The 21,444-nt window shown below is 40.8% G+C and overlaps 2 protein-coding genes across 10 annotated transcripts in view; one reads left to right on the top strand and one right to left on the bottom strand.

Moving 5' to 3' along the window:
- Positions 1-5,390, top strand: part of RASGEF1A (RasGEF domain family member 1A) — a 71,571-nt gene extending 66,181 nt beyond the window's left edge. For both annotated transcript variants that reach the window (XM_032267238.1, XM_032267237.1), the window contains exons 12-13: positions 217-289; positions 495-5,390. In XM_032267238.1, the coding sequence (XP_032123129.1) occupies positions 217-289; positions 495-519 (98 nt within the window). In that variant the 3' untranslated portion in view covers positions 520-5,390. The remainder of the gene's footprint in view (positions 1-216; positions 290-494) is intronic.
- A 3,921-nt stretch (positions 5,391-9,311) lies between these two features.
- The window catches only part of CSGALNACT2 (chondroitin sulfate N-acetylgalactosaminyltransferase 2), a 42,521-nt gene continuing 30,388 nt past the window's right edge, over positions 9,312-21,444 (bottom strand). For 5 of the 8 annotated variants that reach the window (XM_032267227.1, XM_032267235.1, XM_032267233.1 and 2 more), the window contains 2 exons: positions 19,001-19,082; positions 9,312-11,412 (listed from right to left, as the gene is read on the bottom strand). In XM_032267227.1, the coding sequence (XP_032123118.1) occupies positions 11,120-11,412; positions 19,001-19,082 (375 nt within the window). In that variant the 3' untranslated portion in view covers positions 9,312-11,119. The remainder of the gene's footprint in view (positions 11,413-19,000; positions 19,083-21,444) is intronic. The other 3 variants (XM_032267229.1, XM_032267231.1, XM_032267230.1) reach the window with 3 other exon arrangements.

Below are 21,444 nucleotides of genomic sequence, written 5' to 3'. Positions count from 1 at the left end.
GCCATTGGAGAGGGTGACATGGGGTTAGGGCAGGTGCTGCAACATGAGGAACCTTCCTAGAGTTCCCAACAGGCAGCCTGAGAGCCTGCACAGCAAACTGTCAGAGCCCAGCCAGAGGTCACTGTCCCCTTGTTCTGGGCACCCCTGAAGGGACAGCTGGGTGCAGGCAGACACTGCATGGGGACACAGGCTCTGAGGGACTTTCTTGTTTCTCAGCTCTCTTCGTTGCCTCCTTTGAAAGTGAGGGTCCCGAGAACCACATGGAAAAGGACAGCTGGAAGACCCTCAGGTAGGATGCACCAGGGACACAGGAGTCTGTGAGGAAGAGGGAGGACTCAGCATGGGCATGAGGGTCACCCTCCTAGAAAGCGGGCCTGGGCACTGTTGCGTCCCTGGTGCAGGGCTGCCGGGCATGCTTGGTGGGAGGCTGAGGATGGTTTGGACTCAGACCGCTGTGCTCCGGCCGCCGTGCTGCCTGTCCTGTCCCCTTCTAGGACCACCCTCCTCAACAGAGCCTGAGGCGGATGCAGCCTGCGACGCCAGAGGAAGCACGTGTACTAACCGGGTTTAAATCTTGACTGATGTGGGTTGAGACGAGGAGGCCTCACTGGTTGGGGTCCATTTTGTATATAACTTTTATGAGAAAAAATGGTAATTATTTCACGCATCAACCTTTGGCACTTACAAAGTTTTTTTGTTTATTTTAAATAACAGGGCAGGGCCCTGCTTTGGGGAGGGGTACGGGAGAGTATCATGGGAGATGGCATCCATGATAACATCTTATTCTAATGAAATGTAGATTTTTATTTTCTACTTTTGATTATTAACATCTTATGAAAAAAATATTTTAAAAAACCCAACCAAAACCAACATGAGCCCTGCCTGCTAGGATGCCTTTCCAGCCAGTGTCTCTGACGTCGGGGTTAGTGCCTTAGAGGGTACTGGGGTCTGGTCTTCCTGCTCCATGGTTCGGGCTGCAGTGAGCCTCACTCAACCTGGGCACCTGCCCTCAGGAGCTTGGGCCACGAGGCTCTGCAGGAGGGCTGGTGGCTGGGAGGTCGCATCTGCACGCTTCTGGAAGCGAGCCTTTGAGTACGGGCTATCCAAAGTTTACATTTTCATTTTCCTTTCAGGGATTTGTGGGGTCAGGGAGGGGCAGGGGGCACCTGGCAGCATATTTTCTGTGACAATGTGTTCAGCAAATCATTCTTCAATTACATTTTAGAAAGGAGGAAATCTAAAATAAGGTAAGGGAGGGAAGCATGGAGTTGTCAGTTTTCTGATCTGCAACTGAAAGACACACTGAGCTGTGATGAAGAAAAATACACGGGTGACTGCAGAGTGGTGATATTTAGAGCTAGTCTTGAAACCCACCTACAGAGGGGAGGGCAGCCAATAGCCCTCCTCCCACCTGAGTGGGCAGCGCCCCTAACTGGAGTCGGAAACACAGAAAATTTGCCAGGCCATACTGTTGGAGCCCATTCAGATAAAACTGCCCAATGCTGGGAGGAGTTTTCCACACCCAGCTGGAGGAGCACACTCCATTTTTCCATGTCTGACTTCCTGGTGTGAGCCCTGGGCCTTACTTACCATGGTGCGGGACAGCTGTCCCTCAGAAAACGGGCAGTCCATCCACTCGGACCATCTCCTTCGCAGGAACTCCACACCCTCGTCCCTCTGCATTCCCAGCTTCCGCAGGAGCCTGGGTGATGACGGGCCAGGTCTCAATTCCCAAAGCTCCTGGGAGAGCCTGAGGACACTGGGAGAGGCTAGGCCTGGGAAGGAGGAGGCCCTGGGCCTGCTGCCCATGCCTCTGGCCCTGGGTGGAGAAGGAATAGTTCCACTGTATTGTCACAGTGTGTTTGCACTTTCCAAGGTTCTAGCTAGTACAGATTGTATATTGATAGTACATATTGCTTTGCTTATGTCTTTGAGATGAGAAAGGCTTAAAACTTGAGAATATATATTTGGAATACAGCCTTAGAATGGTTTCTGTACACATCCACGTGCACTTCACAGATGATCAGTTCTAGTACCTACTTGAAACAGCGTCTATGTCTGCCACTTTATTTTTCCAATTTGATAACATATCCTGATTTGATGTTTTGGTATTTGAAATGAACTCTGGAGTATGAAGCTGTACCATAATGTAGGATGTCAGTTTTGGTGTGACTGGACATACTTGCTTCAATAAAAGAACATGTCACTCCCCTCCCTTGCCTGGTGTGTGTGCGGCCCTGCTGCTGGCAGGAGACGTGGGCTCCCTAGGGCAGAGAGAAGGACAAGGCTGCCAGGCCTGCTACAGCCTTCCCAGGAGGGACTGGGCAAGGGCCTTTTGTCTCCAGTTGAGAATACTTTCTGACAAAGGGCTTTCCACTGAATAAGGCAAGACTCGAAAAAAGCTATAGGAGACACGTTTAGTCCTACTTTCCTCAATGTGAGCTCCAAAAAGATGTCACTGGTTGCTGTATTGCATGGTCACATGAGTTTGGGATACCTACTTAAGCCAGGCTGTATGGGCTGTGTTACTGTGGGAGGAGTCAGATGGCCTCTGAGAGGCAGGGGAGGTTGAGAAGTCCCTGGACGCGATCCTGCAGGGCAGCCTGCAGAACACAGGTCTGGAGGGGCCACTTCTGGTGTCACTGAGTTACACTCAAGTGCACCAGAGAAGAGGGGCACTGGGGGGCACACAGGAGCTCGGGAATTGAAGGAAAAGAACTAAGGCTCCAGGACGGAATGTGGTACTCCCCCTCTCTGCTTCTCCAACCTGCCCATTCCCTTGGTTCTCAGGCCCAGGCTGGGTGGGGACTGCACCCCAGGGCTAACTCAGCTCATTTTTCACAATATATTCAGTGTCATCATTCCCATGAGGTGAGCGCCACCCAAGAGAAACCTTTCTGGGGTGAAGAAATGTCCTGTATCTGTGCTGTCCAGTACAGCAGCCACCAACCACATGTGGGTCCTATGCACTGGGATGTGGCCAGTGTGACCGAGGGGCTGGAATGTGAATTTGGACAGCCAGGGGGCCCTGTGTTGGACAGAAGCTGGGCTCCAGGGCTTTGCCACCCCATGCAGTGGGGAGTGCAGGACAGGTGCTCAGTGTCTGTGCAGCAAATGGGGACATGGAGATGACACTTGAGCTTTGACATTTTTTACATCTTTAAATCAAATGGCATCCCTAATTTCCTGATGGAGGTCATTTTTGGAAGTGTTCACCTGCTTCAGCTGAAGAAAGGGGAGCACATAATTTGCTCTGGCCTTGGATACAACCTGGAGCTGGATGGGCCATCCTCCACCATGGGCAGTTCCTCCAGGGCAGTGGCTCTCAAGTGTGGGTCCCTAGGAACCTGCCTGAATGGTTATTCTTAGGCCCCACCACACACCTGCTGAATTGGGAACATGGTGGGGGCCTAGTCCACGCCCTGAGCTGCACAGCATGTGTGGGACGCACTCGGTGGGTGACTGTCTGTGTGCCTTGTGACCAGCACATCCCTGTGTGATAGCTGAATGTCACCCCTCAAACACGTTTCAGGAACAAATGGATGTCAGTGTGGCAGAATGATAATCTAAGGATCTGTACTAAATCATGGAGACTTATGTAACACATATTGCTTGTGACACACAACTATCATGCCCGTATGAGAACACAGGCCCTGCTCCTCAGGGAGGCTCAAGGCAGCAGGGCGGGAGCAAGGAGCTGGGGCACCTGGAATGAGTGCTGGTCTCCAGCCCCCAGCTGGAGAAGCTTGGACAAGCTGTTTACCTTACTACAGCCTCCATGTTCTCATCTGATCGGGCCTCCCTCGCAGGGCTGTGGTAGCAGACAGAGCAGATGCCTGGTTCATTGTCAGCACAGTTGGTGCTCGCTGTGGACTGGCCCTGGTGCTGGGGATGCCAAACAGCACTTCTGCAAAAGGTCATAGCACCTTTGGGAAAAGTGAAGCAAAGGCTTCTAAGTCCCCTTCTCAAAGGAACACCTGAGGTCCTCGTCCATACGAAGCATATTAGCATTCACCACAGTCACTGTTCAATCCAACCGACACAAAAATATAAATGGGAAAGAATTCCCACGAATTTGGATTCAGAACTTCTACAGGGAAAACTTACAACCTATCTGCAGGCCAGTTTAGATCAACTGAACATGTTAACACAATTTCAATCTTTATTCCCAAGAAGGAAGCCAGGATACTGTGAGGAAGGTGAGGGGCTGCCGAATACCCGGCGAGCATCTACCCCACAGCACCAGGATGCTCAGGTGCAGACACTCAGCTGCAGCTCTGCAGCAGCAGTGCCAAATGCTTCAGGAACATTGCAGGGAAGAGTGTAAGAAAGTAAACTGTGCACCTGTCCATTTCTGGCAGTGTGAGAGATTAAGTGTGTGCCCACTGAAAAAAACAGATAAAGTTGTACAAAATTTAAAATTCCAAGTAAAGGCAGGGAGCCAGAGAAGTCAGGGAAGCTCTGGAGCCTGCTTTGCCCTGAGGGCAAGGACCATGAGCTTCTGTTTTCAAGTTCTGAGAGGTAGAGAAAAACGTACAGGGCCTGCCTGAAGATGAAGAATCAAATATGAGATCCCAGCCCATAAAGCTGGCATCCCAAAGAGACACCTCTCAGTGCAGCAAGAGCTTGAAATAAGGTGCTCCACCCAAACCCCACAGAGGGAGCTAAGGAAAGCTGCCTGATTTGAACCTCAGCACTGAATGAAGGCAGGGAAATTTTACCCTGGTAATTGTTAACAATGAGTCAGTGAGCTTCACAAAATTTTGTAGCACAAATCAACACAGGTCCAACACAAACTTTAGGCTGAGAATTCTCTGAACTGGCCCTGAACTGGTACTGCCCTTAAGCATCCAATAGAAACAAACGTTCTGACCTATATTCCAGTTTAAAAAAAAAAATCTCTCAACTGTGTCTAATTTTGTTCAACCCATCTGTTGGATTTTAAAAATTCAATTATTGTAGTTTTCATTTCTAGATGCTCTATTTGGTTCTTTTCCAAATCTGATCATAAGTCTGAAGAAATTACCAGAATCTAACACAAAGAGAATAAAGCCCTGGAAAACAAGAAACAGGTTGAGACATGGAGAATACAACGGTTTTAACATGTTATCAGAGTTAGAGAAGCAAAGACAGAATGAGGCAGAAATCATTTTTAAAAATCCAACAGCTAAAAATTTTTCAGAGTAATAATCCAAGAAGTCCAAAGAATCTCAAGCAGGACCAGAAAAAAACAAACCCACAAAAAGATGTATCATAGTGACAAACAACAGAGAAGGAGAGAATAGACTGCTTTCAAAGAATGACGGCTGTTAACGCTGATCATTCACAGCAGATATAACTGAAGCCAGGAGACAGTGGAATAGTAACTTCAATGTGCTAAAAAAAAAAAATAAAAAAAAAAAATGGCCAATTTAGAATTTTCTACTTTTTAGAACGATTTATTAAATGAGAGATAATAAAGATGTTTATAGACAAACTAAATGGAGTTTGCTATCCACAGACCTTCCCTAAAAGAAAGCCTAAAGGATGGATCTTGACTCTTACTGAAACCCATGTACAAAGCGATTTCCAAATGCACCACAAACCTAAATATGAAAGGCAATGCAATGAAGTGTCCAAAAAAGAATTTAAAAAATCCTGGAGTAGGAAACGTTTCTTAAATTGGACACCAAAATCACTAGTCACAAAAGAAAACTGGTTTTTATTGAAATTAAGAATTTCTGTTTACTGACAGATACCATTAACACAGTGAAAGAGAACTGTTGCTAGGAGAAGGAATGTGTAATATGTAAATCTGACAAACGACTCAACTTCAGAATACAGAAGTAACTCCCACAAATCAACTAAAAAAAAAATCAAACTAATTTTTTTTAAAAGGAAGCAGAAAAACTTCAACAGGCATTTCACAAAAGAAGATAACCAAATGGCCAATAAGCATATGAGAAGGTACTTGGATATCATTCCGATTATAAACTAAGATGAAAATAAGAACTGTACATCCCCATTAGAAATTACAATTAAAGAGTTTAAATTCAAAACACTGGAAATACTGTGTTGGGGAGGATGTAAAGCAATTGCTCTCTCAAACATGGCTGGTAAGGTTAACCTTACCTGTCTGCTCCTGGTGAAGCTGATCAAGAAAAAATGGAAAGCATAAATAATATCAGGAATGAGAAAAAAGGATATTAACTATAAATCTTATATGTATCACACAGAAAACAGGATATTGATTTCATCTGAATTTTCAAATTTATCAGTATAAATTTCTAGAAAAGTACAGTTTACCCAAAATAACTCAATGAAAGCTTACTCTAGAAAAAATACAAAGTCTGAATAGTTCTATAATTATTAAATAAATTGAACTGATCAAAAATCTTCCCAAATAGAAAAGTTCATGCCCAAGTGGCTTTCAGGCAGTTCTTCCAGGCAGTTCCAAATATTCTAGGAAGAAATTAATTCCAGTTTTACAAAAATTTTCTAGAAACAGAGTAAGAAGGAACACCTATAACTTAGTTTATAAGCTAGTATAAGCTCAACAGAAAAGCCCAATGAAGGCCAGCAATGGTGGCTCACGCCTGTAATCTCTGCACTTTCAGAGGCTAAGGCAGGAAGATCACTGAAGACCAGCCTGGACAACAAACCAAAACCCTGTATCTACACACACACAAAAGCAACAACAAAAAAAATGAGTTAGGTGCAGTGGGGCGTGCCTGTGGTCCCAGCTACTTGGGAGGCTGAGGTGGGAGGATCACTTAAGCCCGGGAGGTTGAGGCTGTAGTGAGAGCCATGACTACCCCACTGCACTCCAGCCTTTGAGACAGAGCAAGATCCTGTCAATTAAAACAACAAACAAACAAACAAAAATGCCCAACAAGGAAGAGAAAGGAAGTTATAGGCAATCTCATTCATGAACACAGATTAAAAACACCTGAAGTATATACATAACCACACCCCCAACACGAATACGTATGAGATATGTAAATGTGAATACCTGTGTGTATATGTATGCAAACCAAATCCACCAATATAAAATAAAAATAACACATGACTGACTGGAATTTGTCCCATAATGCAACGGCACTTGAGAAAATCTATTACCTCAATTCATCTCATTCACTTCTGGTGGGAATGCAAAATGGTACAGTCACACTGGAAGATAGTTTGGCAGCTTCCTACAAAGCTAAGCTAAACATTCTCTTACCATATGATCCAGCAATTGTGTTCCTTGTTATTCGTTCAAAGGTTGAAAACATGTCCACACAAAAACCTGCACAAAGATGTTTATTGCAGTTTTATTCATAATTACCAAAATTTGGAAGCAACCAAGATCCCCTTCAATAGGTGATTGGGTAAACTTTGGTTATATCCAGACAATGAAATATTATTCAGTACTAAAAAGAAATGAGCTCTCAAGCCATAAAAAGGCATGGAAGAAGCTTAAATTCATATTACTAAGTCCAAGAAGCCAATCTGAAAAGGCTACATACTGTATGATTCCAACTATATGACATTCTGGAAAAAGCAAAACTATGGAAACAGTGAAAACATCAGCGGTTGCTAGGGGTTAGAGGGCAGAGAGAGATGAGTAGTCAGCCTAGAGGATTTTTGGGGCATTGAGGCTGTTCTGTATCATACTGTAACATTATACATTTGTCTAAACCCATAGCATATACAAAACCAAGAGCGAACCCTAATGTAAACTATGGACTTTAGGTGATTATTTTGTGTTAATGTGGGTTCACTGGTTGTATCAAATGTATACTGTCATGGCAGATGTAGATAGCGGAAAAAAACTGTGCATGTGTGTGGACAGGGGGTGTCTAAGGAAACTCCACATACCTTCTGTTCAATTTTTCTGTGAACCTAAAACTGCTCTAAAAAATAAATTCTATTGAAGTAGAAATCATAAGGAAAAAAGATTAGTCACAATAAAGTTAATTTTTATTCCTCAAAAAGTACCATCAAAATTGGGAAAAGACAAACCCCATTGGGTCTTAATGAGAGAAGATATCTGCAAACATTAAACCAACAAGAATTGGTATCCAGAATATGTAAAGAATCCCTATGAACTGGTAAAAATGGACAAAAAGATTGGAGATAAATCATAACTACAGTTCATGCCTACAGCCCACTAAACTGGCAAGAATAAGCCCGACAAAATTAAGTACTGTCAAGGATGCATAATGAACTCACCCAGGGCCGGAAGGTGGTCCACTCTGGAAAGTTAAACATGCACACAATTGATGGCTCAGCATTTTTACTTCTGGAGAAATTCTGGCACACTTACAAGAGATATACAGTGATGTTCACAACAACATGCTTGTAACAGCAAAAGCAAACCACAAAAATCTATACACAACCCAAACAGTTACCAACAAGAGAATATAAAAACAACCTGGAAACAACCAAAGTACTAACAGTAGAATAAGTATAGTATTACATTCATATTGAAGCGGTTAAAATATGCCATTGTGCCATACTATTTAAATTGAAGACGTGAAAAACAGCAGGGGCAAAAAGGTGAGTGACCTTTGTGCTGTTTCTTAAGAGCAGAAGATGGATTCCATTGTGAAAGACACTCTCTATACTAAAAGGAAAGGCAACAAATATCCTTATGTTCAATGATGAGAAGTTTGAGACCAGGAGAATATTGTACGAACCTTGTTAGAATAACTATTTTTTTAAGCTTCCCATATAATATAGTCACATTTTCACAGTTAACTAGTCTATGTCCAATTCAGTATGTAAGTGACTCTACTTCTTTTGGTTTTTATGAGGGCTCCTGTACCACATAAAATTTGTATTACATAAATTTATATGTGTTTTTCTTGTTAATCTATCCTATGCCAATTTAACCTTCAAGCCCAGCTGGGACCCTAAGAAAATGGGGAGGAGTTTTTCCCCTCCCTAGTACAATTGGAATACTATTCAATAATAAACTAATTTTGAGAATAACATGAGTGAACCTCAAAAACACTGAATGAAAGAGAATACATAATGAAATAATAATGTATATAAATTCAAAACCAGGCAAAATAGTCTACTGGGAGACACATAACTGGGAAAACTATGAAGAAAACAAGTAAAAACTATCACAAAAATCAGAGTGTGACTGTTATGGAAAGGGTGAGTGCAGGTGATTAAGAAGGGGCACAGGGGCCTGTCCCTGGCAATGCCCTGTATTTTAATCTGAGCAGCTGCTGGACTGGTGTTTGCTTTATTTTTTTAAGTACACAATTACATGTTATATGTAATTTTCTGTCTTTATGATATTTTACAATAGAAATAAATTAATTTATCACATTTTCATATAACTTTTGTTAATAAAATACTTTATTGGTACCATTTAATAAATGTCAAAAACATAGTAACATTTCCATTGCTTAGCTTTCATCTTTAAAAGCTAGTTTAAAAACAACAGGAGCAAAAGTAAACTCATTTGATTCTCTCAAAAAACAAGCTGTAACTTACCTTTGCAAATAATTAAGTTCTCTCACTTTAAATATAATTCACTGGTCTTTATAATAAATAATTGTATTAATATATAAAAGGAGACAGTGGCCTGAATTGTTTTGCAGAGAACATTTCACACATCTTTTAAAAAATTCCTACACACTACCACACCTTAAAACTTGTAAGAATAATTAGGTGAGTTATTATAATACTGAATTAATATAGCACCTAGAAATTTGAAATTTGTAATATTTCAGATGATATGATTTACTGAGAAAAAGAGTAATGATTTTTCTTCTGTGAATTTTCAGGGGTTTATGTACTAATAGGATTCAACACAGGTCTCTTTTAAAAGCCGAAGGTTAAAAAATTTATGCATGCTAGGAATTGACCTCATGGTAACAGATCCATGTGTGACAAATAATGTAGTGCAGTCCTATCTGAATATAATTTCTTCTTCACTTTGTCTCATTAACTTATACCTCACTCAATTAAAACATTCTATATGCAAGTGATATATTTCTCTAAAACATTCCACATTTCAGATTTCCATTCAGACTATCTTCCCCTCTTCCTCCCTTTTCTCAAATCAGAGTGATTTTGTTTTATACCATTTGCTTTTCCTCCCCTCAATGAAACTCTTTTCAACTCAAAGTATTACAGTAATGCAAATACAAATGTAGCATATATTAATATATTAGAAAAAAGGATAGTAAATACATATGGTTCCATGCCAAAGGAGAAAATCGAAAGCAAAAACAAACAAAACCATGCTATGTTTATCTATTCTGAACCATCATGGGAAGATCCTGATGTAGCTGGCGCACATAAACTAATGTTCCCAGACACACCTAGGATCCTGTACTCCAGCATAATTAAATGTTCTGTTAAAAATGTTTCCATGTTATTCTGTTTGTTCAAAATACTCTACAGCAACTCTGACTACTAATCTTGAACATGATGATAATGTAATATCATCATGTTCAAATTATATATAATTTTCTGTCTTATGATAATGTAATAACATTGTATTTTTAATCAAGTAGATTCTAACCTACTTTCTACTATTACCCATTTGCTTAAAAAGACTTTTAAGGGGCAAAGCAACCTAAGTTAAGGAGTTTTTATTTCTACCTTTCTTTTGATTGAGGAGGATGTGTCAGTTATTATCCTCTACTTCAGTGGAAAAGGATTCTTCGAGCTATTAAATCAAGCAGGCTGACTTAGGGGTGGGCAAGTGAAGACACCTGTCCACACACTATGCCCATAACACTCCATCTCCTCTGTAAGAATGTGTTCTCCACCCACCAGCAGCCCAGCACATTCCATCCTTTCCACCCAGATCCAATCAGATCCAACCATGCAATCCCAAATGCAACCAGAACATGGGCATCAGGTAGAACTAACTCAAAACAACTTTTGGGACAAATACCAGATTTCAATTTGTCAATTATTCCATAGTGCAGTATTCTCACAAAACAGAGACTTTGTGTTGAAACATTTGTTTTTTTCTTCCCACATCAAGTTGAACTGCTAAAGTAATGTCAGAAACAACATGAAAAATAAACACGTCTTCTCCAAAAGAGGCACTGCATTCAGAAGTGGAATTAAGGCTAAATAAATAGTGCTGGTTTGTGGTTCACTCGGTAACACATTAATTATGATTTCAACCAACAGCTTCGCTGTTTGTCCTGTATGCCTGTTTATGAAGATGTGTCTCTATTTCCTCCCTGAAGACCAGCATTCCCAGGTGGGAGTGAGAGGCCTCATTCATGGCTTTAGACTGGATGCACATGCGGTACTGCTCGGGGGTCAGCTCATCAGCACAGCGCTTTTCATGCCAGAGGTGGAAAAGACCAGGAACTGGAGTCCGAATCACAATGAGGTCACCATGTAAATATTTTCGATAAAGATGAACATCTTCTCCACCCCAACCTTTCACTTCCATGTCAAATCCACCTATAAGATCAAAACTGACACTATAAATAACTGCCTATTATTAGCCAGAGCACAGGGAAATACACAAAGGTTTAAATGTTCTGCTTCAAATGGGATGGGATGGTTCAGCACAAAGATAGCACAAGACACCTGGCATGGCGGGGTGACTTCCAGTCACTGGAAATCCAGTTTTGAGTGGATACTTGGACTCAAGGAGCTCAAGGTTGGTTGTTGAGAGTATCAAAATGGGGTTAAATATTTAAGAACACTGTAAATTTCAAAGTCCTGTAGAAAATCTACAGAAAGTCAAATAAAGAAGAAAATACAGGTCACTTAAAATCTCACCACCATTAATTTTTTGTATTTTCTTTCATTTTTTTTTTTTTTTTTTTTTTGGAGACAGGGTCTCACTCTGTCACCCAGGCTGGAGTGCAGTGGTATGATCATGGCTCACTGCAGCACTGACTCCGTGGCTGAGGTGATCCTCCCATCTTAGCCCCCTGAGTAGCTGGGACCACATGCACATGCTAGCACACTCAGCTAATGTTTTTTTTTTTTTGGTGGAGATGATGGGGTATCACCATGTTGCCCAGGCTCGTCTTAAACTTTGAGTTCAAGCGATCTGCCTGCTCCGCCTCCGAAAGTGCTGGGATTACAGGCATGAGCCACTGTGTCCGGCGACATTTTCAATCCTTTGAGACACACTTTTCTGGGCTATAGAAAAATCCCCCAGAGGGGAAAAGGAAGAAAGAGCCAAGCTGGAGATATAAATTTGAGAATGGGTCTATAGATTATTTAAAGCTACAGGAATGAATGAAATTACTGAAGGAATTTGGAAGGAAAACAGGGCCTAGGTCTAAACACTAAGAAATGCCAATTTCTAGAGCTTAAATAGAGGCAGACAAAGTTAAGTCAGGAAAGCAGATTGAGAAGTAGCCCCAAGTGAGCGAGAAAATTCTGGAAAAGGTGGCACTGTAGTAGCCATGTGAAGAAATTTAAAAAGAACTGACTGGACCTGGCAGCATAAATGTTACTTATAAACTTACCCAGAACAATTCTGATAGAGTGATGGGACAGAAGGCTAACTGCAGTAGGCTGACCCATAAAATGGAAGACAAAGTTGAGACTATTTTCAAGCCAGGTTCAAGCTAAAAAACTAATGTTTTAAAGATGCAGGGCGAAGGCAAACCAGAGTTTTTTGAAGAGCTAGAAAACTGATTCTTAAAAACAGAGAAAAAAATTAATTAAGACTGAGGCTTCCAAATTAGTTCTATTTTTTAAGAAACAAGGGTAGAGTAAAGGAGGATGATCATAGCTCACTGTAACCTCAAACTCCTGGGCTCAAGCAATCCTCCTGCCTCAGCCTCCTGAATAGCTAGAACTATAGGTGTGTACCACCACAACTGGCCCATTAAAATTTTTTTTTTGTAGTGACAGGGTTGTACTATGTTGTTCAGGCTGGTCTCAAACTCCTGGCCTTAAGCCCTTCTGTCTTGGCCTCTGAAAGCACTGAGACTACAAGTCTTAGCCACTGTGCCCAGCCATCTGTCAAATATTTTTTTTCTTTTCTGAGACAGAGTTTTGCTCTTGTTGCCCAGGCTAGAGAGTGCAATGGCACGATCTCAGCTCACTGCAAACTTTGCCTCCCAGGTTCAAGTGATTCTCCTGCCTCAGCCTCCCAAGCAGCTGAGATTATAAGCATGCCTGGCTAATTTTTTGTATTTTTAGTAGAGATGGGGTTTCACCATGTTGATCAGGCTGGTCTCGAACTTCTGACCTCAGGTGATCCACCCACTTCGGCCTCCCAAAGTATTAGGATTACTGGCATGAGCCACCATGCTCATGAGCCACCCGTCAAATAATTTATATTTTTCAGAGATGTGGTCTCACTCTGATGTCCAGGCTGGAACACAGAAGTGCAATCATAGCTCACTGCAGCCTCAACCTCCTGGGCTCAAGTGATCCTTCCGCCTCAGCCTCCTAAGTGGGATCACAGTTCGAGCCACCACGCCCGGTTTCTGTCAAATAATTCTATCCCACTTAATTTCACATTAACAGGATGGAAAATAATCTGGAGATCTTTGAAACGTATTACTTTAAAAAATCAGAGTTTTATTAAATGCTATGTCTGATACATATCAGCTTTTCTTCTTTGTAGACATGAGCTCTTAAAATATTAGAGATGTACATATACTTAAACCGGACATTCCCAGTTTCTGGTCTGGCATGTCTGGAGCTAGGAAGTCATCACTCCATCCTAATAAGTCAGAAGCTGAACAGTGAAAAATCGACAGCTCCTCTTAGGTGTCTCACAGAGAAATGAGGTCACAGGGCAAATTGCTGCCCTCAAAACTGGTGAGACAGATAGGCAGATACAAAGAATTCCAACTTACTGGAGTAGAAATCTTTATGGGAACCAGTACCAAGGTAGGAAAACCTGAACTGTAATTGAGAAATTGCCAGAGGCTCAGGGTAGGCAAGTCTGAGAGTTAAAAACTTCAGGGGGACCCAGTCATATTGGGACCCTCATACTCATTTGAGTTTTACCTCTAGGAGCTCTATCAGGTCGATAGTGAAGATCAGAGAAAAATCTCTTAATGTGTCCAGCAGTGGGGAAGGGGAAAAGGTAATCATTTTAAAGTATGCCACAGCACTTTGTCATTATTAACAAGGCCTGTCCTTAAGAGAAGTTACTTAACCAGAGCCTAATCTTCTGGGGTTTCATCAATGCCTAACTGATTTGGAGGAAGGAATATACCCAACTCCAGTCCCTTCTAGCCATTCTGTCCAGGAGAGGAGAGGAGATTGAGGAGCATGTGTGAAGTTGAGAGTCTGGGATACAGAACACTTCTGCTCCCTCTGCACCTCACCATCACATCACCAAAGGCCTATTTATTGCAGTTCCTTTTACCCAGTACATCAAGTCCAACTTTCAACAGAAAAATGACAAGGTATACTAAAAGGTAAGAAAAACACAGTATGAAGAGACGTGTACCAGACCCAGATTGAGATACAGTAGGAATGCTGGAATTATCAGGCTGGGAATTAAAAAAACTATGACTAATAACACTAAGAGCTCTACTGGAAAGAGCAGATTCTTTCCATTCATCTCATTACCATGGGAAATGGAAATTCTCAGAAGGAATTTTGAAAAAATGATAGATATCAAAAACACTGTGAAGTGAATGCCTTAGATGGGCTCATTAGTAGACTGGACTTGGCTGAAGAACGAATCTCTGAGCTTGAGGATATGACAATAGAAATATCCACAACAGAAAATCAAAGAAAAAAACCTGAAAATAAAATGAACAAAATATCTAAGAACTGGGGGACAACTACAAAAGATGTAACATGTATAATGGGAATACCAGCAGGAAAGGGAACAGAGAAAGAAACAGAAGCTCCAAATAAAGACTCTTTAAGTTCCAAACAGGTGCAGCTCTCTTTTTCACCCAGCCCACAGCAACAGGGTAGAGGCTCCACTTCTAGGTGTGGCCAGCTGAGAATACAGGGGGTCCTCCTGCCTCTCTACCTAGAGTCCTGCTCATAGGGCAGAGGTGGTCACTCTGCTTAATGAGAAGTGTGAAACTGTCCCCATGCTCAGGGCAAAAGTTCATGGATTTTTTTTCCCAGTGGGAGAGGCAGTCCATGAGAACAAACTGCTCCAAAGTTCTTCCCTAAGAAACTGACTTTATTTGAAATAGAACGTAGAGAAGTTCAGAATGTAGAGAAATTCCAGCCTCTTGAAAATAATGGAGATTTTGGTAGTAAGCAATTAACAGGAGGCTGGGAACTCCAGGAGGGCAACAACTGAACTACAGGCCAGCTAATTTGCCAGAGAGAACTACAAAGAAAGACAGTAAGAATATCCTCCTGGAGTCTGAATAAATCTCAAAGACTTGCTGTAAAAACTATTCCTGCAAAAGGGCGCAATTTAGTAGGGACAGATTCTGGAGCAATTTATGCCCCAGAGCATTGTCAAAACAAGACAGCAATTAGTGAACAGTCAGTGGAGTCTAATAGTTAGGAGTGATACCAATGGAGCCATGGAAAGAGATAAAAAAAAGCCCTGCTAAATCCAATGCCGCCCTAGGATGACTGCACAGGCCCTGAGGAGCAACAGCAGAGGCTTCATATTGCCAAAAGGTCAGGGTGGAGGAAGAAATAATTTGCTAAAACAGTCTAGCCATGTCAACAAACAAACAAACAAACAAGCTGTGGTGGTAGAGTATCCAGAGTTGCCACAGTATATCACCTAAAATGTCCAGTTTTCAAAAAAGAAATAATGAAAAATGCAAAGAAACAAGATGAGACATATACTTAAAAAAAAAGCAAGCAAAGGAAACTGCCTGTGTTAGGGCCTGGATGTAGGCTTTAATAGACAAAAATTCCAAAGCAGCTATTATAAATATGTTTGAAGAATTAAAAGCAGTCACACTTAAAGGAGTAACAGAAGGTAAGATGAAAACATCCTATCAAATAGACAGCATTAATAAAAACATTATACATATCAAAAGAGCCAAATAGAAATTCTGAAGTTAAAAAGTACAATAACTGAAATAAAAAATTCATCAGAGCAGCTCAACAGTAGATCTGAGTTAACAAAAGAATCAGAGAACTTTAAGATAGATCAATGGAAAGTATGCAATACACAGAGGGAAAAAAGAATGAAGAAAAATGAACAGAGCCTCAGAAAAGTGTGAGATACCATTAAGTGTACCAACATACATACAGTGAGTGTCAGAAGGAGAAAATTATGAAAAGAAGCAGAAAAAGTATTCAAAGAAATACAGTCAGCCCTCCATATGCATGAGTTCTACATCCGTCAAATCAACCAATATGGATAAAAATATTAGGAAAAAAACCAATAATAAATATAAAATTTAAAATATACTATAACAACTATTTACATAGTATTTACATTGTATTAGGTATTATAAGCAATCTAGAGATGGTTTAAAGTATATGGGCAGATGTGCAGAGGTGATATGCAAATATGAATGTTTACGTAAGGGACTTGACTGTCCATGGATTTTGGTATCCACATGGGGTCCTGGATCTAATCCCATGCAGATACCAAGGGATGACTGCAATGGCTGAAACTTTCCAAATTTGATGAAAAGCATTAATGTATATATTCAAGAAGCCCAAGAAACTCCATAACCCAATTAAAATGAGCAAAGGATCTGAACAGACATTTCATTAAAGAAGATATACAAATAGCCAATAAACACATCAAGAGATGCTCAACAACATTAATCATCAGAAAAATTATAATCAGAGTCACAATCAATACCACATCCACTATCATGAGTGATACCAGAAACAAAAAGATAATAACATGTATTAATGAGGATGTGGGGAAACTGGAACTCTTAAACACTGCTGGTGGGAATGTAAAATGATGCAGCCACTTTGGAAAATGGTGTGGCAATTTCTTAAAAGGCCAAACACAGAGTTACCATATGACCCAGCAACTCTACTACAAACATGGCCAAGAGAAATGAAAATCTATGTGCGCACAAAAACTTATAAACAAATGTTCATAGCAGCAGTATTTATAACAGATAAAAAGTAGAAACAACTCAAATTATATAAACTGAAAAATGGAGCAACAAAATGTGGTATAATCACACAATAGAACATTTTTTGGATATAAAAAGGAAAGAAACCTAACACATGCCACAATATGGATGAACTTTGAAAACATTATGTGAGTGAAAGAAGCCAGTCATAAAAGGCCACATATTGTATAATTCTCTTTCTGTCAAATTCCCAGAAGAGGCAAATCTATAGGAAGTAGACTAGTAGATGCCTAGGTTTGGGGGAAAAGAGGGTTGGTGGGATATGAGGAGTGACTGTTAATGGGTATAGTAATGGGTATGGGTTTTTTTTAGGGGGTGATAATGCTCTAAATTTGATGGTGGTGATATCTAAATGACTTGGTGAAATGTACATTTTAAATTGATAAATTTTATGATATGTAAATTATATCAATAAAACTCATAAAAAAGATAAGAAACTCAAAGCATTCAAGATACTGTTAAAAAATGTACAAAAATCTATTTTTGAGGAATAGTAAAATGCTTCTCACTTTACTAAGCAAGAAATCAGGGAAAAGAACATCAGTTTCATTTAATGCTCTTTTATTTTTTTTTTTTTTTTGAGACGGAGTTAAGCTCTGTCACCCAGGCTGGAGTGCAGTGGCACAATCATAGCTCATTGCAACCTCTGCCTTCCGGGTCCAAGCGATTCTCCTGCCTCAGCCTCCCAAGTACCTGGGATTACAGGCGCCTGCCACCATGCCCAGCTAATTTTTGTGTTTTTAGTAGAGACAGGGTTTCACCATGTTGGCCAGGCTGGTCTCGATCTCCTGACCTTGTGATCGGCCCACCTCGGCCTCCCAAAGTGCTGGGATTACAGGTGTGAGTCACTGTGTCTGGCCTCTCTTTTTTTTTATTATTTCCTGATTTTCCATTATTCAAGTGTTACAATGATAAGGAGACAAGGTGGGGGGATTTCCAAAACAAAAGGCTGATTATGAAAATGAATGTAATATGGACCCAGAATATATATATAAAATATATCTATGACTTCTATGCTGTAGAAAGGTAGCTATCATTAAGTGAATCAGGAGACATGGAATTAGGTTTCAGTCTGCTTTATTAAACTATTCTTTGACACTTTATTTTTTGCTGGGTAAGACTGATGCTGGAGGCTGGGCATGGTGGCTCACGTCTGTAATCCCAGCACTTTGGGAGGCCAAGGTGGACAGATCACTTGAGCCCAGGAGTTTAAGACCAGCCTAGGCAATGCAGTGAAACTCCACCTCTATAAAACAAATACAAAAATTAACTGGATGTGGTGGCATGTGCCTCTGGTCCCAGCTGCTTGGGAGACTGAGGTGGGAGGATCGCTGAGCCTGGGAGGCAGAGGCTGCAGTGAGACAAGATCGTGACACTGTCAGCCTGGACAACAGAGCAACACCCTGTCTCAAAAAAAAAAAAAAAAAAAGAGTGAAGCTGGCATGGAGAAGGATGGTTAGAATAAATTCTTCATGGGTCATCTTTAGACTTAGGGGAATGCATGACTAAGGTGTGATTTAAAATCCCTAACTCCAATCAGTGCTAGAAAGAGCCGGTCTTCTTTCATTATCTTAAATACTGGCATTATGTGTAACAGTTCACTAGACAAGTAAAGGAGGTTTTGTCTCAAAAAAATGTGAAAGTCCTTGGTTTAGATAACCAAGATTACTTTCAGTTGTAACAACCCATGGGCAGAACAGTAAAGTTATAGAGAAAATTTTTGTAAGAGTACTCTAAACATCTGCAAATATGGGTATCAACCTATTTTTAAAAACAGGTGTTTTGATTTTACAGGAACAACTAAATATAAATATTGTACTTTTATCTTTATGACCTCTTTTTCGCTATTCAAAAATATTAATTATAAACTTACTCTGCCTTTTGTAGCTCCAGTTTCTCTTTTTAGCTAACCTCAGATGCTCTATTTAGTAGGAAAACACTCAAATCTGGGACATTTTAACAAAATACCATCAAGTCTGGAGTAAATATGTAATGTCCTATCCTTAAATGTAAAGTATACTTACCAATGGTCAGGAAATCTGACCGATACTGACAAGTCATTCCAAAGCCAAAATCTCGCCAAAAGCCAGAATCCTTTTTGTGAACCTTAAAAAAAAAATCAATTTAATTCCATAAGAAGCAGAACTTTTAATCAATGATGAAACAAATTTAAATATTTTCTAATGTATACTTTTTTCCTGGGATTTATGTGACTGATTAAGGATTACATGCATTTATGTTATTAAATCCTTACAAAACAAAAACAGAACTCAAAGCCCATACAAGGTACAAGCTGAGGTTACTAATAATCAGTGTGGTGTCTGACTTCAAGGGGCTTACATTCTAGAAGAAGAACAGTTGCATAAACAAACTAACACACATGATCAACTCGACACAGTAGACCTTATTTGGTGCCTACCAAGCATCCATTCCCCCAGCCCCCTTCCTGATTGGTACAGTTTTGTTCTGGTAATTACCTGGCCCTGTGCAGCCCACATATTTTGGGAAGCTGCTGTCACCAGTAGATTCAGAGTGGGCCATGAGACTCTATACTAGTGAGACAGTCTCACCCTACTTACCATAGGAACTGGCTCGGTAATAGGAATTTGAAAAAAATCAAGCCAACAAGGTAAACCAGGGAAGTTGTTGGGAACTTTGGAAAACAAAACTACCTCATTCTTCTAAGAGAGTCACTGGAAAGACTACTTGGTTGTAGGGCAGGAGTCAGCAAACTACGGCCTCTGGCTAAATCTGGCCTGCTGCCTGCTTTTGTAAATAATCTTAGTGGAACATAGTTGTGTTGATCTGTTTACAAATTGTCTATGGGTGCTTCCATGGTGCAGTGGCAGAGCTGAGTAGTTGCAGCAGAACTATATGGCCTACAAAGATTAAAATATACCTTATCTAGCTCTCTAAAGAAAACGTTTGTTGACCCCTCGTGCAGAATGCAGCTATGAAGCTTGGAACTGCCAAAGTCCTTTTCTACCATGAGGAAGACCAGCTTTAATATGAAGCTGTCACCACTGAGGTCTAAGTAGAGAAAGAAATATAAAACCAGGGCTTTGATGACATTGAGTCCTTGGAATCACTTCTACTTCCAAGTTGAAGCCTGATAACCCTCTTTTTATTTATACTTTCAACAAGTATTTAATCTTCTGGATATGGTTCTAGTAACTAGGGCTTAGCAGTGAAGACAGGTGACAAAGTCTCTGCCATCAAAGAGCCTTTGTTTGGGTGGGAAAATAGTAAATTAATATACATTTTAGGTGGTGATACATGCTATTAAGATGAGGCAACAGCTGTAACTAGGGATGGGAAGCTGCTAGTGTATGCTACTGTGATATGTACAGAAAGCAAAAAAGTGTATGGATGTAGAATATGGAAAAGATTTATGTCAGAGACTTCACATAAGTCAGCAAGTGATTGAATGGGCAGGAGTGGGGAGTGAAGGAGAAGAATCAACTAAGATGACAGCAGGCTTCCATTCTGAACAGTGGGTCTGTGATGGTGCCATCCCCAAAATGGAGCCCAGGGGAAGGGCCAGCCCAGACAGCAACAACATGGAGTTAGTTCTGACCATAATGAATCTGAATGATCTGTAGGGCACCCCCACAGAAATTCCTACAGACAGCATGAACATCAAGGTCTGTAGAGGGGACAAATTTTGAGAAGAGTGGGCACAGTCTGAAATTGTTGCTATATAGAATGGGAGAATCAACAGGAAAGCACAGAATAAGCCAGGCAGCCCTGAGGGCTGGAGCTGATGGATGAGGTTGGCATTTTTCTATTTTTTTTTTTTTTTTTTCAGCTGAGGGGAAGAACTTCTTCCCCTTCTAGAATGTAAAGCTCCCTGAGGGGAAGACTTGTGGATTCTGATCACTGCTATATTCCTAGCACCTAGAACAATGGCAGGATTTCAGTAATTATGTGTTGAATAATAAATATATAGGCATAATTTTAGTGGCAAAATGAAGACTAGACTCTATTATTATTATTATTTTGATCCAGAGTCTCTGTTGCCTAGACTGGATGGAGTGCACTGGCACGATCTTGGCTCACTGCAACCTCTGTCTTTTGGATTCAAGTGATTCAGGCCTCAACCTGCTGAGCAGCTGGGATTACAGGTGTGTGCCATCACACCTGGCTAATTTTTGTATTTACAGTAGAGACAGGGTTTCATCACATTGGCCAGGCTGGTCTCAAACTCTTGACCTCTGGTGATCCACCCGCTTCGGCATTCCAAAGTGCTGGGATTACAGGCGTGAGCCACTGCTCCCATCTCTAATATTTAACAAAGAGACTTATCTCTTTGTTAAAATAGAACACTGATACAAAGTATTAAAAAGCAAAACATCCACTTTGACATCTCTACACCATGCCAATTCTGATTTTACAAATACTATAACTTTGTGACTTAGTTTCTCTAAAAATTCTTCCAATATTATCAGATTTGGAGAAAGGAATCATT

The sequence above is a fragment of the Sapajus apella genome, unplaced genomic scaffold (genome assembly GCF_009761245.1).
Source record: "Sapajus apella isolate SASKATOON/1434 unplaced genomic scaffold, GSC_monkey_1.0 scaffold167, whole genome shotgun sequence".
Lineage (NCBI taxonomy): Eukaryota > Metazoa > Chordata > Mammalia > Primates > Cebidae > Sapajus > Sapajus apella.
This window is presented reverse-complemented; position numbering and strand designations above follow the sequence as displayed.